General features: G+C 32.2%; 1 protein-coding gene across 9 annotated transcripts in view; it reads left to right on the forward strand.

Moving 5' to 3' along the window:
* The window catches only part of LOC118199452 (scm-like with four MBT domains protein 1), a 244,315-nt gene extending 225,219 nt beyond the window's left edge, over window positions 1–19,096 (forward strand). For 8 of the 9 annotated variants that reach the window (XM_085817385.1, XM_085817389.1, XM_085817386.1 and 5 more), the window contains 3 exons: window positions 658–1,178; window positions 12,315–12,440; window positions 18,296–19,096. In XM_085817385.1, coding sequence (XP_085673511.1) covers window positions 658–1,178; window positions 12,315–12,440; window positions 18,296–18,436 — 788 coding nt within the window. In that variant the 3' untranslated portion in view covers window positions 18,437–19,096. Of the gene's footprint in view, window positions 1–657; window positions 1,179–12,314; window positions 12,441–18,010; window positions 18,094–18,295 lie in introns of all 9 variants that reach the window. The other variant, XM_085817388.1, reaches the window with a different exon arrangement.
* The last annotated feature ends 303 nt before the right edge of the window (window positions 19,097–19,399 follow it).

The following is a 19,399-nucleotide window of genomic DNA, read 5'->3' on the forward strand; positions in this document are numbered from 1 at the left end:
TAAGATGCGTATGCATTAAAAAGTGCTATGGTTTGGCTATCGCTTAATCTCGGCATTATAGAACTCACTGTCACGACGTCCCTGCGAATGCTGCTCGAAGTAACTGCCCTGATAGATTTTTCAACAGGTTCAAAGTAGAAACGAAAGCGCTGACTCATCTCCCTTACTTTTCTACTCCGTCGAAGTGAGCGTTTACATTGTCAAAGTAATCGTAATGAGCGACTCGCTCCGAGCCGCTCTGACAGGTGTAAACTGACCTTTAGCAGAATAGTGGATTTGTTGCTGTTTTATTATTGTGAATTCAATTATGCTTAATTCATTCTGGAATTATCATTTAACTTATTAAACTATCCCATATATTGACTCAGCATAGCGTCCACAACAAATAAAGCATTTTCGATGCCTTCAATGCCTTTTCAAGGTCATGTTATTAAATTACCCACATAGTAGAACAGCTGTTAAATGTAAAAAATTAAGATACACAGAATTTTAAACTGTACTCAAATAATAATTTTTTACTCTTGTAAAGAATTTTGAAGGTTATTATATATGATTTAATATCTAATCATTTTTAATTCACATATGCTATAAATTATAATTTTCAGAAAATTATATTCATATCTTTTGTTATGAATAACAATTTTGTGATTCAAATAGGTTATAATTTTGTGAAGAAACATAAAAAACCAGGTAGACCACCTCTCCATTCTACTCTCTCAGCTGCAAATAATGGTGAAATTATTAAGAGAGGTCCAGGAAGAAAAAAGAAACGAAAACACTGGACTCATTTAAATATTGCTGCAGAAAACAACTTACCTCAGAAAGTTCCCAGAATTGCAGATTTATGTGAAATAGATGAATCGGCCAAAGTTGAAGTTACAAAAAGTCCTTCATCCAGTGAACCAGCAAAAATTGAATTTATCGGAAAGAAGAAACTCAAACATACTCCTTGTTCAAGCATAGTCACAAGAGGAGCTAAACTTCCAAATTTTGGACTTTGGCATCATGTATCATCTTTTCATTCTCGTAGAGGAAGACCTAGAACAAGACCTATGAGGCCATTTCCTCCTAGAAAGGTTGGTAGACCAATAGGTAGTACAAAAAAAGCAATTGCTGCACATATGAATGAGAGAAAAACCTTGGGAAAAGATAACTGTAATGAAGCAACAGAAGAAAAGGTTTGTTAGATTTCCTTAAGTATTGTTTACAAAATTATTATACAGTACAAAGTCTGTAATCCAAATGTGCATTATCCAGAATGATCCATAATCCGGACCTCAAAGCCACAAAAAATTTTTTTTATATGCTTTATGCATGCGTGTTTAATGTTATGCATGTGCGTTTAGCACAAAAAACGAAGCAACTTAAATAACTTACATTGAAAGAAATGTTTACTAAAGTAAACAAATAAATATTAAGCCTTTTTTTCTGTAAATTTTGATACCTTTATATCATAATTGCTCTTTATTTCATAAATTACGGTTTCATATTTTTAATTGTATAATTTCTGCATGCCATCTTGCCAGATTTAAATTGATGATCTGTCCAGAAAAACCCCTAAGCCGGAATTGCTGAAGTTCCGACGAGTCCGGATTACGGACTTTGTACTGTAGTTCCTATTTATTGAAAATTTTGTAGAAATAGATGAGTATCAGTTGAACCATATTTGTGAAAATGCATTTGTATATCTTCTTTTGAATGTAAATTCATAGCTTATCAAAATGACATACATTAAAAGAAGTATTTCTCAAAGTAACTAGCAGCCATTTTGCAAAAATTATTATTCTAAAACTTTTCATTCCTTTGAACTGTCCCCTCCCAAATGCTCCATTTATGAATGATTTAAATAACAAAACATTTTATCAGTAGTTAGCTTGTTTATGGTGCTTTAGAAATCAGTTTTTAGCTTTTTCTACCAGTAGTCAGCTTTGCAACATAAGTATTTGTTTTCTAATAAATATGGTCTGTTATGCTTGAAAAATGATTTGAAAAACCTTTCTCGGGAGTATCAGAAGCTCCTAGGAAGACTGTTTCAATATTATTAGCACAAATGGCATTAGTATGGAAGGGCTATTTATTTCATTTTGGCATTTTGCATTGAAACTTTAATTGTTCATTTCACTTTTCAAATTGTTTCCACCAAATATTATTGTTTTGTGCTAAATAAATTAAATAAGGAAGAATCTGTAAAACTGTGTTTCTTGCATTGTGATAAAATAACCGTACGTACAGCCATAAAATTTTAAATAAGGTAATCCTCCATCGAATGTTGTTATATATGTAACTGTATCTATTATAACCTTAATCATAACTGTAATATAGAATAGTAGATGAGCAATGTAGAATAAGCGATGTTTGTGTACATCTTGTAATCATCACTGAGTACATACAAAACATATATAAAATGCAACACATGGCCCAGTCCAGTCGGTGGTAGATTAAAAAGAAAATCTTTTTTAAAGAACCATGCACGGTTCATAAAGATATTCTAAACAAAAACATGATGGGAAGTTGTTTACAGTGAAATCGAAACCTCTATCCCTGGTAAGTTCGTTGTTTATTTTTATTTGAAGTGACTAAAAATACGTATATATAAACTATTTAAAGTTTCAAATTAAATATGGATGGCTTAAAGCCACCAAGTAATCTAAATTTCGAAGGTAAGTTAAGCGAAAATTGGAAGAAATGGATACACAAATTCCAAATTTATATGTTAGCGTCTGGTGATATTACTAAATCACCTGAAATTAAAGTAGCTATTTTATTGCATATTATTGGTGAAGAAGCACTTGAAAAGTTTAATACTTTTAATTTAAGTGAAGAAGATAAGAAGGATGTTGACAAAGTAATTGAAGCTTTCAAAAATTTTTGCATACCGAAAGCAAACGAAAGTGTTGATAGACATATATTTTTCTGTCGAACACAACATGTAGGTGAATCGTTTGATGATTTTTTAACCGATTTAAAGAAATTAAGTAGCAACTGTGGATTTGCAGAATTAAAAGATAGTTTAATAAGAGATAGAATAGTAAATGGAATATTAAATAAAAATCTCAAAGATAGATTATTAAGGGAAGATCATTTAACATTGGAGAAATGTACTAAAATGTGCCAAGCTTCTGAATTAGCAGAACTTCAGCTGAAAACTTTAACTGAAGAAAATAAAATGGAAGCGCTCAAACGTAATAAATTTCGACCTTCAGAGGAAAAAAGTCAGCCTTGTAAGAAAAACTATCATGTAAAACAAAAGCAACAAAGTACTAATTCTTCTTCGAACTATCAAGGAAATAAGTACAATAATCCAAAACCATATAGAAAATGTGGAACTTTTCATAAGTTATACAACTGTTTGCTTGTACTGTAACTCAATAAGATTTGCTTGTACTGTAAAAAGAAAAATCACTTTTCTAAAATGTGCACTTATAAAAATGTTAATGTTGTTGTACAGAATAATTTAGAGCATGAGTTACATAATAATAGTAATGAATATATTTAGGGTTTAGTAGAAGATACAAATCCATTTTCTAAAAATAAAAGAGAATGGTTTGAAAAACTAAAAGTAAACATATCTAAATATTTATTTGTTAAGTTGGATACTGGAGCTCAGTGTAATGTGTTACCATTGCCTAAATTTAAACAATTAAATTTAAGAGATAAATGTTTGACTAAATCAAAAGTCACTTTAAATAATTACAATCGTACTAAAATTGATGGAGTCGGAAAATGTAAATTATTATGTGAAACATCAAAAGGGAACAAGGATGAAATAGAATTTCAAGTCGTAGCATGTGATAAAACTGTTCCTGCTATTTTAGGTTTACCTACATTGAAAAAATTAAACCTAATACAAAGGATTTGTACAGTAAATCCTGATTCCAAGGAAAAGTTACCAGAATCTTTAAAAGGATATCAAGATTTGTTTAAAGGAACTGGGAGTTTAACTTGATATACATATCATATTACATTAAAACCAAGAGCTGTTGATAAAATAGAACCCTGTAGGAAAATTCCACTTAGCTTAATTAAGTCCATTAAAAAAGGAATTAGCAAGAATTGAAAAAGATGGTATTATAAAGAAAAGTTAACCAACCAACAGAATTCATTAGTGGTAGTAAGGAAAAAGGATGGTAATTTAAGAGTGTGTTTAGAGCCTCAGCACCTTAATCAAAATATACTGAGTGAACATTATCACATACCAAGCTTTGAAGAAATTTCATCTCAAATGACAAATGCAAAGGTCTTTAGTATTTTAGATGCAACAAAGCATTTTGGCAAATTAAACTGTCAGATTCAGGTTGTGAATTTACTACATTTAACACTCCGTTTGGTAGATATTGTTTTTAAGGTTGTCATATAGACTGAGTTCATCACCAGAAGTTTTTCTGAAATTTTTAGTGATTTAGAAGGTGTTCAAATACATATAGATGATTTATTAGCTTGGGGTAAAGATAAAAAAGAACATGATTTAAGATTAAAGAAGTTGTTGGACAGAGCCAGAGAAAAGAATGTTAAATTTAATTTAAATAAATGTAAATTTGGGCTGAATGAAGTCAAATATATGGGACATATATTTTCTAAAGATGGTTTAAAACCAGATGAAGACAAAATTAAGGCTATTCTAAATATAAAACCACCAAAAAATGTGAAAGAATTAGAAACTTTCCTAGGAATGATTACATATGTTTCTAGATTTATACCTAATGTATCAGAATTGACATCACGTTTAAGAGATTTGTTGAAAAAAACAAGTTATCTGGAACTGGAATGCAACACATGAAAAAGCATTTAGAAGACTAAAAGATGTCTTAGTAAATAAACCAGTTTTACAGTATTATGATATAAAGATGCTAGTAGTTTTATCTGTAGATGCATCTCAAGAAGGACTAGGAACAGGGGTGTAGCTAGAGTTCCTAGCGCCCGGGGACAACTGAAGAATTTGCGCCCCTTTCTATGTGCCAAGAATGGAAAACATTTCATTAAAAAATTTCGTAGCATCAGTTTGGCGCCCCTTGGATGCTGCGCCCGGGAACAGATGTCCCCCCTTGCCCCACCCTAGCTACACCACTGACTAGGAGCAGTCTCACTGCAGAATAATTTACCAGTAGCATATGCATCTAGGCATTAACAGATACACAGAAGACTTATGCTCAAATTGAAAAGGAAACTTTAGCTATTGTATTTGCACGTGAGAAATTTCACCAGTATATATTTAGAAAATATATTAGTGTGGAAAGTGACCATAAACCACTGGAATCAATTTTCAAAAAGCTGTTTAATAAATGCCCTGTAAGATTACAAAGAATGTGTATAAGATTACAGCCATATCAGTTTGAGATAAAATATAAACCAGGAAAAGAACTTTTTATAGTGGATGCATTATCAAGATCATTCACTGATAAAGGATCTGATTTCTTTGAAGGAGACTTAGAAGCTCATGTTGGATTGGTTGTAGAATGTATACCAATGTCTAAAGCTAAAATGGAAGTTTTTCAACTGGAAACAGGAAAAGATGCAGAACTAATTAAAACTGGTTGGCCAGATGAAAAATGTATGGTTCCAGAACTGACAAAACCATATTTTAACTTCAGAGAAGAATTATCAGAAGTAAATGGATTAATATTTAAAAATTCCTGTGTTGTTGTACCAAGAAGTTTATGAAAAGATATGTTAAGAAGAATTCATTATGGTCATTTAGGAGTAGTAAAATGCAAGGTCAAAGCAAGAGAAATATTATATTGGCCAGGAATGTCAAAAGAAATTGAAGGTTATCAAACATGTTTAAGTTTACAAAAAGCTAATACTAAAGAATCAATGATATCTAAAGAAATACCTAATGGTCCATGGGAAGTATTGAAAACAGATCTCTTTTACTTTCAAGGAAGGGATTATCTAATAGATTATTTTAGCAAATATGTTGAAATTGGACATTTGGAAGATTTGTCAAGTGTAGCAGTGATAAAGCAATTGAAATCAATTTTTGCAAGACCTGGTATTCCGAAAATAGTATATTCGGATAATGGTCCACAATATAATTGCAAAAAATTGAAAGACTTTGCAAGAAGATGGAATTTTCAAACAGAACTTCAAGTCCAAATTACCCACAATCTAATGGAATGATTGAAGGCATATTCAAACTGTCAAGCGAATGTTAGAAAAAGCTGCAGTTGAAAACAAGGATCCATATTTAGTATTACTGGAATTTCGTAACTCTCCTATTTCAGATGAAATTAAGTCACCTTCAGAATTGATGTTTGGAAGAAAAGTACATGGGTTGATGCCTATAAAAGAGAATTTCGTCCAAGCTAAACGATATGAAGACCATAAACAAAATTTACTGAAGAGACAAACCTTATAAAAAAGTTATTACGATAGGAATGCAAGACCGTTAAAACCACTGTAAATAGGAGATCATGTTTACATAAAAGAGAAAGGGAAAAAACTAAATGAAAGAGGGAAAATTATAGAAGAAGCAGAAAGACCATATTCATATAGGATTATAAGAACAGATGGAAGAATTGTAGAAAGAAACAGAAGAGACCTTCTTATAGGAACTAATCAGGAAGAGTTTGCAATACGAAACAACTGTGAGAATGAAGTTATAGATGAACCCGAGATAACTGAGAATAGCAGGAGCACTACAAATGTAGATGTGCCTGTAAGTCCTTCAAAACTTAACAGAAGTGTTGTGTCACCAAATAGTGAAAGAGGTATAGTATCATCAAATTTTTCAAATGGACATAACTATGTTACTCGATCTGGTAGGACTGTTAAGAAACCTTATTATTTAAAAGAATATGTTTAATTTTATAAAAAAGGGAGATGTTATATATATAACTGTATCTATTATAACCTTAATCGTAACTGTAATATAGAATAGTAGATGAGCAATGTAGAATAAGCGATGTTTGTGTACATCTTGTAATCATCACTGGGCACATACCCAACATATATAAATACAACACAAATATGGGCATGTGGAAGCCCTAATTTTGAATTCTAAATTTGTTTTTATATCGATTTCATATTTTGTAACACTTTAACAAATTTTTTATTAACAAACTCAGCGATTTCAAAGCGAGCAATGGCAACACTGTACGAGGAAAAAAAACATTTTTATCTCCAGTGTGCGAGATTCTGTATCGGAAATTTTAAAGATATGCCCATTTTAAAATTATTTTGCGATATTGCTGTTGAATTGAATTTTATAGTTTGAATATGTAGAACATGATATTTAATAAATAAAGGTGACACACAAAACATTAAAAAAACACCCCTTTGGACGTAATTTATAATCTGAAACCTTTCAGATATTTATCTATTTATTTTTACTGTTTTTGAATGCATTTTGTTGACAGATGGTGCAGTAATGTAGAATAAAGAATGATCTGTACTATTTTTTATGTGAAATGCAGAGAATTCTCTAAAATAGTAGCATTCTTAGTCTGAATGTTGTCTAAACAGTTGCAATGGTATTTTAACTTTATTAGCATATCAAATGCAGTTACTTTTTAATTTAAATAGGTTTGAAGCATCTTTTCAAATCATGGTTTAAGTGTGAAGAACATGATATTTAATAAATAAAGGTAACACACAAAATGTTAAAAAGATGCCCCTTTGGACATAATGTAAAATTTGAAAGCTTTCAGGTTTTTTTTACTTATTTTTTAATATATAATGAGAAATTAAATATTAAACTTGTAGGGTTTTGTTATAACTGGAAACTAAAGTCCTTCAGAATATTCCTATTTAGACTAATAATGAGTTATCACACTATGCCTTAAATAACTCAGAAATATTGAAGAAGGTTAAAATAAACCTTTTTGTTTAGTCTTAAATTGAACAGAACAGGCACAACTTATGCTACAGACAAAACTTTTACTACTTGTCATATTTAAATTAATGTAACAAAAGTTTAATTCCAACATAGATAACGTAGTGTAAGACTATTACTTAAGCTGGCTGAGAATTTTACTGCCATTTTTTAAAGCATTGGCTAGCAAGACACTAAGGCCAGAATATAAGCAAAATTGGCAAAAATAAATAGCAGCAAGTTGTGGCTGCTAGAAGCTTTAAACTAAACATTCAAAACTTGCAACTTAAATACACACAAACCTATTTACCTTTGATCTTTCCCCACCAGAATATAAATAATTCAAGGGCAAATATCTTAATGACCTTGGATGAGAATTTAAAATTCTATTATCTACTAGCATATAACAAAAATTAATTAAATTCTTGTTAAATTCTTGAATTAATATTCTGCAAACCTTCTCTTAATTTTTAGGCCTACCAGTGATCAAGCAGTAAATGCTGAATATTAGTAGTTCAGTCCAGGGTTTGAATCCCAGAGAACTGGCTGGTTGCATGTGTGTTTTCGTTGTTTTTCCCGTGTGTAACATGTATACAACTCAGTTTCCCTTAGAAAGTCCTCCATGGAGGCATCCTTTCCCTTAGCTAGCTAGCCCTTGATGCTTTTCCATAATCAAATAAGTTTAACTTATAGTTAGCAAGAATGCTAAAGCTGAAACGTTGTCTTTAAACAGAGCTGACAAGGAATACCAACAGCAAATGCAACTGCCAGAAGCTCTTTGAACTAAAGATTCAAAAACTGCAGTTTAAATATACTCAAAGCTGATCTTCATTCTGGTGAGGAACACAGAAAGAAGAAAATATATAGTAAAGACCAAATTCATAATTACTTGTTAATTACTACCAGAATTCAAATAATTGCAAGTGAAGACCAAGATTTTAAATTCTAAGATCTAACAGTATGAACCAATCATTACAATCTCGTAGTTATATCTTTAAATTTAAATTCATGTTGTACAACATTTGTTTTTGGATAATATCATATCTCCTTATATGAATCTCGAAGGAAGAATAGTTTAGCCATAGAAATACTTAAGTTATAATTTTTCAAGTTACCTGTCACAATTTGCATGTTTTCTGGGGGGGGAAGTTAACTTATTTTTTTCATTACCTGCTCCCGAGCATTTGTAACAGATGAACAATTGTGTTAAGGTGTGTGATTTTTTAAACTACTATTTCCCAAACAATTTCTTACATGGTCGATAGCTTACCTCTAGATCTCTACGACACTATTTAAAAAATTTATGCCTGCATTTTCAAGCCATTTAAACCTGGAGAATATGTTCATATTTTTATATAAATTAAAGCAGCGTTTTAAGTTTCCTCTTGCCTGCATGCAAGCACCTCTTTCTTTTTGATCCTGTGTGTGGATTTTGATTTATTAGATTGTAGCAAAACACAGTGAAGCTATTTGCCTAAAGGAGGTACCTTTATGGAGGGCTTTCAAAGAATGTGTAAATGTGAAATTTTCTTCAATACAGCTTTAATCTTATCGCTTGGATGTGATATAGATTTGTGCGCAGTAATTGTTTTAATAGCATTGGTTTGTTTCCTGTGTTACGGCCTGTATTTGGTGAATGTGTTGCTAGAAAGTGGTGTTTCATTTGTGAAATTCTTCAGAAAGTGAACCGTTTTTATGGGTATATGCCTTTTATTGCCAAAGGCTATATGCCAGTCAGCATTTATAGGAGGATGCTCACTGTATATTGTGAAAATTGTTATCATGAAAGTCTTTTGGGCACCATAAGACCCAACATTAATCAAATATAATCATTACATTTGAATTAATAGAGCAAGAGCATTAAAGTGAGAAACTGAATTGTAGAAAAACCATACATTTCCTGGAGCAGAAATTGAGCATAAGTTAATGCATTGTGCAAACTCATGCATTAAAAATTAGAACAGAGAAAAGTGTGTGCACAATGGATGCCAAACTTATTGTTGGACTTATAGAATGTATCTGCATGGGCCTTGTTTTGGAATATTTGTTATGATAAGAAGAGTGATCAAGTGTTTCTTTTTAGATTAGGGATGCAACTGACATGCTTCTTTCACCTCATAGCAGAAACAGATCGAATTAGCCTGTAGTAGAAATAAGTTCAAAGTAAACCACACAATAAGTTCAAAGTTATGCCATTTATTCAGAAGCTTTTGTTAACTCTGTTTTCTGATGAAAGGGGCTGAATACTCACTCAACTTCCTCCATGAAAGAGGTACTTTTAAATCCTTAAATAATTTAATTCCACCATCAAAATCAAAAAGTATGGAATATTGATCTTTGGTATTGTGCTTTTACCAGGTAATACTCAGCCATATATTTCTTGTGAAACAAAATTCTTCTGATGAAATATTAGGTCAAGGTACTACAGTATCTGCCTTGTTACTTGTTCAAAAAAAAAAAAAATGTATGCTTTCAAAAAGAAGCAGTATGAGCAGGAAATATTTGTGAAGCATAAAAAAATTTTTCTTCACATTGTGAATCTGATTGCAAATTTATGCATTTCATTTTGCTTTTCACAAATAAGTTTGTTGTCAACTGAGAATGGAATAGTAAATATACTGAATGCATTTATATTTTCTAAAATCTTGAAGTCTGTTCCAAAAGTCTTCTGATAGAATAACTGTCAACAGTGCATACATTTTTTTCTTTGTCCGGACAGTGTGAGTGAAGTAAATCAATTTCCTGCTTTTTTATTGTGAGATTGCTTGTATTGTTACGTTTTTCCTCTTCCTATTCTTCTGACACCAGCTGTTGCGTTATTTTCTTCCTTCACGTTCATATGGGGTTCGTAGATTAGGCGTGAATAACGACGACACTTGATGAAGTATCGAAACACACTTTATTAGCCAGTATGGTCAAGACAGCTCCAAAACACGTTTTACAGTCGTCGATGAACTACTATAAACATGCTGACACGATCAGCACCACAGACTTCACACTGTCAGGAAATAACGGTGGAGACAGCTTCCTGCAAAGCACCCGATTCTGCTTTCTGGAGTACAGCTCCCGACTTTGCTTGGTCATTCTCTGAACTCTATGTACTCTCGAGACTCTCCACGCTACAACTCACAATGCACTCAAAGACACACGGAGCACAGCTCCTGACTCTCGGTTCAGTCGTCTCCAGAGCTCAGCACGCTCTCTCGGCGATGCACTAACCGCGATACTCTAACAGACTCCTTCAGTGGACTCGATGACCCACTCGGCACTCGCTGCCCGCTGTCAACTCTATCGCCTTCGCAGGGATTGACTCGCTAGACGTGGCACACACACTCTCGATGAGAGACACGCTCTCCCTCTTGATGAAGCACACACCCTGACTGCGGACCAGCATGGTTTATATAGCTTTCGGCTTGTGTTCGGAAACATTCTGGACTAAACTGGTAAGAATTCGTTCCAGAAGGTTATCCAACCGTCCATGGTATATCGCCAATTTTATCACCAAATGTGCGATTTCTCGCCAAATGTGGCAACCATGCCCTCCTTGCTATTTTATGGCCACCCTAAAACTGCTTTGCCGGGGAAGCTATCTTGCCGCGCCTTTACATTTCATAACAGTATTTTTAAGAAGTTTACATTATTCTTATATTTCTGTAAGAGTCAAAAGGAAGCAGAATATTAATGACTACAATTAATTTTTTAGCATTCAGTTTATTTTTAATGAATGATTTAAAACTGTTATTACAGATGATATACAGTTAAATTACATCTTATTATGAATAAGCTGATCAGTCAGATTATTTTTATTTTCAGCTCTAAAAAAGTGCTATTCAAATATAATGTATTCCCAAACAAAGAGATTATTCTTAGTGCAAAATTTCATAATTATACCTTTTTTGATGAGTAGAATGAAAGTTGCTGAAAATCTGTATCTTCAAATCTTTGAATAAGATTTGTATCACATTGTAAATTAGTTAGCTCCATTTATATACTTTCTGATGTGTTATTCACATTCATTTTTAATGGTAACTGACATGATGTAAACTTGGATTATCTGCAACAGATTCACATTGCAAATGTCTTTGCAGGCCACATAAAATCATTTTGAAGGCCACATGCATCCCATCAGTCACCAGTCTGAAACCGTGTCCTATATAATTAGCTTAACCCTCTTAGCAGTGCAGGATTTTAGACCTATCATGAAGGCCTGTATTAGAAAAGCATTTATTAGCTAAATTTGTAAAATTACTTACTTTAAGCTCTATTTTCATAAACTTACATTTATTAAGATGATGTAAAGAAACAAAATATCTTAAATTACAAGCTAATTTATGCCAAGTGACCAAAATTCTGATGACCGGATAAAGCTGGTTATGGTGCTCAGTAGGTTAGAAACTATACTGGTCATAGCATAAATAACTTTAAACTGCTTTTCATGGCAAAGAGTGTACTTTTTTGTGAAATGGAACTGTGTTTTAGTGCTAAAGTAAATGATTTATTTAAGGTTACAACTGTGATAAAAGAAATTTCTCATTTGGAAAGCAACCCACTCGATTGGTCAGTTGAAGAAGTAGTCAAATATTTACAAAAGACAGACTGTGCTCCTTTAGCTCCACTTCTAAAAGATCAGGTAAGAGTTCCTTAAATTTGTTATCAATAAGCTATTCCTTAATTTGGTTATCATAATCTATTCTTTTCTTGTGCCAAAAAAAGTGGTATTTTCCTTTGAAATCATAATAGCAGTAAACATTTGAGATAAAGCACAAATTACATTTTAAAATTTTAGCTTCAGACTTACAAACTAAGAATTTAAGACTTGAAGGAATATACAGTACAAAGTCTTTAATCCGTATCTCCATAATCCGGAATGATCTATAATCTGGACCTCAAAGCTACAAACTTTCTGTGCATCCGTAGCGTTTACGCATGTGCATAATACCTTTATGCATGCGCATTTAATGTATAACGGATAGTATAAGCTAGGCTAAAATTATCTAATTATCTATTTCAGTTAATGTTGCAGATTGCGTTGTGCCTTAATCTTCTAATTGGATCCAGCTTATTATTTTTTGCAGACTGATAGAACAATTTTATAAAAAGTAAGCTTGAATTTTCGATTCTGGAGCTGCCAAAGGATCTACAAAGCGAAAGCATGTTTCAATGTCCATCAAACAAAAAGTGGAATTGCTGCAAAAAATGGATAAAGACATGAAGAAAATGACAGAGAGCTTAGTGAAAACGAAAAAATTTCGATTGACAAGTTAGTCGGTATTCTCGGCACAGCAATTACAGGACTTGAACAGCAGAACTTTGTAACTGAACAAGAAGTTATGTCTGTTTATAGAATTAAAGAGAAAGTATTAGCACATAAAATGAAGCAACTTAAACAACTTACATTGAAAGAAATGTTTAATAAAGTAAACAAATAAATATTGAGCTTTTTTTTTTTTTTTTAATTTTGATACCTTTTAGATCACAATTGCTCTTTATTTCATAAATTACGGTTTCATATTTTTAATTTTATAATTTCTGCATGCCATCTTACCAGATTTAAATTGATTATCTATAATCCGGAAAAAACCCTAAACCGGAATCGCCGAAGTCCCAACGAGTCTGGAATAAAGATTTTATTTTGAAAAGAACTGATTATAGCAAATCACATTTAGCTATACTTGAGTAACTTTTTTATGGTTGCTTTATCTCTTTGAAGCTATTCTGTAGTTAATAATAAAAATTATAACTTTGGAGAGGGACTAAAACTTTTAAAACCAAAGTTATAGTAAAGAAATTTAAAAAAACAAAAATTCAGATGGAAATTTCTTATACAAGTTTCTTGATGGAATTTGTTAGCTATCTGATTGATTGGATTATTTACACTTAGCAACCATCCTTCATCTGGTATGTCATCTCACCTTCAAGTAACTTTTTGGGGGGAGAGAGATATATGTCCCCTTATATATATTATATATATATATATATATATATATATATCAAGGTAAACTTGATATTCAGTTCACTGATTACATGTGAAGGCTTAAGTTATATATTAGAATGTCTGTCCAAATTATGTGCTTTTTGTGTCATCACACTACATTTCCATTATCAGACCATTTGAATATCCATGCTTTCTTGCTATTGTTACCACTGTACAAGATTGTCAGATTTTCAATTTATCTTCCATGTAGTCTATAAATACCGTAATTTCCGGAAGAAAGGCCGCATCAGCGTAAACGCTGCAATAAATTAAATTGCACATGACATCGTCGTGGGCCATATAGATGCAAAATCTCAACCTAAGTCCTGGTATATGACGTATCAGTTAAGAAAAATGCAGGAAATGAAACAATAACTCAAAAATAAATTAACGGTAAGAAATGTTGAAAATATATTTACGTTCACGTATATACTTATATTTACCCACTAAAGAAGTCCATATTTGTAATACTCAGACTATATTATAAAAAATGTTGCAACAACGAAATATTAAATTTGTATGGCAAAAGGAAATTTTAAATTTTACTTACAAAGAAATTACAGCAAACTATACATCATATGAAGCCATCAAAATCTGATTCTTCACTATCTGAATTAAAAAGATTTAGTAAATACTGATCTAAGTCCAAGTCTTCCAGATCGTCACATTCATCCTCTTGGTTTACAGTCTCTTTATCTAAGGATATAATTTCAGCTTCTTTGGACCCTGCTATTATTGACAATGTTTTTACCGATTTCCACGCACTTCCTACCCACTTTGTAACTTCTTCATAAGATGCTCTACGCATTTTACCGCTTTTGGTACACATATGCAATCCTTCACTCATCCAACACTCCCACTGCTTTCGGACTTCAGCTTTGAAGGATTTATTACCTGACAAATCTAATGTTTGTAAGATTTTTGTTAAACCACCAGGAATTATTGCTATGGTCGTAGACAATTTTTGACATCTGGTTTTCACTGACTCAAGTAAATGAGTCCATTCTCATGGAATCCATTCTCAATAACTTTTTGGTTGGAAAAAAGATCCCTTACGACACTGCCAAACATTTTGTAGCCTCTCATGCATGATTTTATCGCACATCCAGCCGCTTTCGTTTGCACAAATAATTACATCATTAGGAAAATCTCCCTTCGGAATAGTCTTTCATTTAAAAATGATCATCGACTTTAGCTTGTCACCGTTTGCGGCACAAGCTAACACACATGTAAATGATGTTCTTTCATGCCCCATCGTAAGCACAGATACAGTTTTTGCACCTGTTTCATCAACAGTTCTGTTTGCAGGAGAGTCGAAAGCTAGCGGCGTTTCATCCATATTTATTATCTGTGACCGAAGAATTTTTTTTTTTTTTTTGTCAATAATATTTGTCACAAATTTTAGAAAAGATGCCTTTTATTCCTGCCAGTCCATTGGTAATTATTGCCCGACTGTTGTTCTAGTATGCACAGAAATATTTTTTCTTTTCATAAATCTTATACACCAGCAAAGCCCTCCTTTGAAATCATTTATGTTCATTTGTTTTGCTATAAATTTTACAGTCGAAATTGCCATTCCCTTTGCTCGTTGCTCCTTTATCCAGTTTGCAAGGTCATCCTCTAGATTCGGCCACCTTACAGTATCACTTCTTTTGGCTTGTTTCTGTTGTGGCATATTTTTAAGAAGTTCTTTTTCAGTTCTCCAATGTCGAATACATCTCTCGTCCACTTCAAACTCTCGAGCTACTGCTCTATTTCCAATTTGTTCAGCACGTGAAATTACATTAAGCTTAAAACCAGCAGTATAGCTTCTGTGCCGTTTAGGTGCCATTTACTAAAAATTTTCCGCTCCCTTCTTACTTAAAAACTATCCAACTTTTACCCAAACTGATGGGATCTGTATCTGGCGGAATGCCAAGAAAAATCAATTCATGCTGAAGGAGATATACGTCAGAGTTCGTTATTGCGAGGCAGGTGGAGTTGTGTCCGCCTTTGAAAAAAATTGCATAAAAGCCAGGGGTGGGGAGAGGATGGGTCCTGGAAGATTCATCGAATGGCAGAGGAGAGAGACTATTCAAACTGATGAGAATATTGATTTGAAAGGGGGAAGAATGTTATTGTTCTGAGATCTCGTTAAGGGTGAATAAGGCATGTAGGTCCGTTCAAGGGAAAGAATATAAACAAAATAACATTCGCAAAAAGCAAGTGAGTGGTCTTTTGTGTGGGAACAGCACCCATTGTACATAGTTTGGATGGCCTTGTCATTGTACATAGACAAGGCCATCCAAACTATGTACAATGACCATCATAGGAAATATTTTATTTTTAGTGCACCTAAACGCCACATGGATAGAAATGCCGCACCCGCTGAAAATTAAAGTTTTAATCATGTAAACGCCGCTGCGTTTCTTCCAGAAATTACGGTAGTTGTTAAAGTATTGTCATTCAATGAGAGGTAAGACTTTAATTTATCTTCTGAGCCGTAGCTAGGGTTTTCAATGCCCAGAGACAGCTGAAGATTTTGTGCCTCCTCTTGTTTGCCAAGAATGGAAAACATTTCATTCTAAAATTTTGTAACATCAATTTAATGCCCCGTGTCAAATGTCCCCGTCTTGCCTTTCCCTAGCTATGCCACTGTTTATCTCCCAAACAATATACTTTAAACATTTTAAAGATAATAACATTGCTACTTTGTAATTTACTGTATTATTCCTCATTGTTGATCATCAGTCTAAGTCTATGATGATCTAGATCTTAATTTTTTTATTCAATTGAATTCTTTATTTCCCTTCTTTCTCTCATGCATATAAACAACAATAAATAGTATCACAATAAAAAAATTCAAAACTTACATGGTTTGTAATTTAAATATATTGACAGCTAAATTATTAAATTTTCATACTGTTTTTTTCAACAAGTTTAATTAATAACTAGATAACTTAATTTAAACTGAAAGAAATTATGAAGACTTCTGTAACTTTTTTTAGGGCATTTTCCAGGTGGAACAAAACTTCAGAACAAATAATGAAAGCTTACTCTCTATCTCATATTTATTAAATTTTGCATTGACACATAAATAAAAATACATGTGTTTCTATGTAAATAATTATAAACATATTTTGTCTCTTAGTGTCTCTTTAGTGTCAAGCTGCAGTTCTTTATATTTCTTTAATTTTTTTAATTGAATTCTTTATTTATTATTTCTGATATATATGGCCATATAAAAAGTCTCCATGGTTTTCTGGTACATTTTTTAATATTTTCTTTATTGAAATTCAATTTTAATCCAGTGCATATTGCCCATTATTATCTACGACCTTTTTCTATTTTTCGGGTAACATCATAATTCCATTAGTGTAGAACTTCTGAGGTTTATTGTCAAAAAACTTGGCTAAGTGATTTGCAGCGGCGCTTCAGTTGACCAATTTTTTAAAGATTTTTAGTGCAAGGTCGGAGGGATGCATCAAAACTTCCCAACCAAGTTCTATCAATTTTTTCTGAGTCATCAAAGATGTGTGGCCAAAAATTGTCACGATGGAACACAACTCCCCCTTCTGTTGTCCAATTCAGGTCACTCTTTCTGGATTGCTTCATTCAAACAGCCGAGTTGTGCACAGTACAGGGACGAATCGATGGTTTCACCAGTTTGCAGCAGCTCACAATTCATGTGGCACCCTAACTTCGAGCTTCTTTTTGTAGCCTGCTCTTTTCAAATGATTCCAAACAACAGGAGGGGACAACAGAAGGGGGAGTTGTGTTCCATCGTGACAATTTTTGGCCACACATCTTTGATGACTCAGAAAAAATTGATAGAACTTGGTTGGGAAGTTTTGATGCATCCCTCCGACCTTGCACTAAAAATCTTTAAAAAATTGGTCAACTGAAGCGCCGCTGCAAATCACTTAGCCAAGTTTTTTCATGTGGTTAATGTTTAGTGACTCAGCTACTTCCTGACAGCTTGCATGCTAGTCTTGCTCCACAAGTTGTGAAATTTCATCAACTATTTCAGTGAGTGGCTGATTAGAGTGAGATGCATCTTTGACATTGAAATTTCCAGAACAGAATCTAGCAAACCACTCCTGGGTCCTTTGTTCACTCGCAGCATTTTTGCCGTACACTTCACAAATTTTTCGCATGTTTTTGCCTTCTTTTATAGTAAAAAAGCATCACTTTGTGTATTTCTTCAGATATTTCACTCATTTTGAAATCAATATAACTTTTTACAGGAGCAACAAATTAGAAAACTATCTTCACAAACAACAGAAGCTGAATGTCACATTTTAAGCACATGTTCGTTTGAGACAATCAGGTGAGTGTTGCTAGATATATAGGCATCAACACAATCTATCTAGTGTCAAAAAACTGCAGAGACTTTTTATATGACCTAGTATATTAAAAATTTAAAATAGGGTTTCTCAGTTGAAATAAAGAAAACTCTCAAAGAATTAGTTGCTTATAAAAATGTATAATTCATCTTAAATTAAAACTGATTATAAATTTGTTTTCCTTAGGAAATTGATGGGCAAGCTTTGCTAATGTTAAATATAGCAAATGTTCAAGAATATCTTCATCTGAAACCAGAACCAGCCAAAAAATTTTGTTGCCTCATTAAAAGCTTAAAAATTGAGTTTTTCACTCATTTTACTGTTTAGAATTAATGTCAGATTATTACTTCGTATTTATTATTTTGCATGTAATTTATTATCTTTCATCTCTCTATTTGTAAGCTTTTTGTCCTTTAATTTTCAATAATTCATTATAATTAAAAAAAAAAGAAAAAAAGAAACTATTTTCGAAGGGTGTTCAGAACTGCTAAAAACTATCAGGATATATTGGCTGCTTTCACTTTACATCTTACAATCTTCTTTTTTTTTTTTTTTTTTTTTTTTCCCCCAAGATATTTCCAAGCACATTTACAGTTTTCATACAGATATATCTAGTACATATTTATGAGCATTTAGTCATGGCAAGAAAAGAATCCTAGTCTTTAGACCACAATACTTTTAATTGCTAGACCAGAACAATTTGGTTCTTAATTTTTGAGGTTTATGATTATTAAGTGTATGAAAGTTTCCCGTGATTTCTGATTATATCATGTTATAATTTCCTTTTTGTTATTTCTATTGATAAAGACGTTTTAACTAAACAATTCAATAAATATGGTCTATTAATAAAAATAACATTATTTAATAACAGACTTGGAAATACTTCATTTTATATTTCTCTTGCAGAAAACTTTTATAGTATATATTTGTATAGTATTGTAAATAATGCTAAAGGTAAGAATAAAATTTGTATATGTAGTTTGTAAATTTATTTTTAATTCTTTCTGACTGAATATTTCCACTTGTAAAATATTCTGCATTAAATTATAAAGCATAAAAGTTAAATATATATATATATATATATATATGTTTGAAGTAAGAACTAATAGTAATCATTGTTTTTGTCCAACTTTTAAGTAGAATTTTTTTTCCCTAAAATCCAGCATGTATAAAGTATTTTTACTGTTACACCAATATTTAGTAACATAATAAAAATACAATAGAAAAATTAATCTAATTTCCATTGCTGAAAAAGAAAGGCAGCATATTATCCATAATAAATGTGCAGGT

This window comes from Stegodyphus dumicola, chromosome 5, assembly GCF_044657685.1.
Source record: "Stegodyphus dumicola isolate Sdum_Otavi_A_Nest chromosome 5, ASM4465768v1".
Classification (NCBI taxonomy): domain Eukaryota; kingdom Metazoa; phylum Arthropoda; class Arachnida; order Araneae; family Eresidae; genus Stegodyphus; species Stegodyphus dumicola.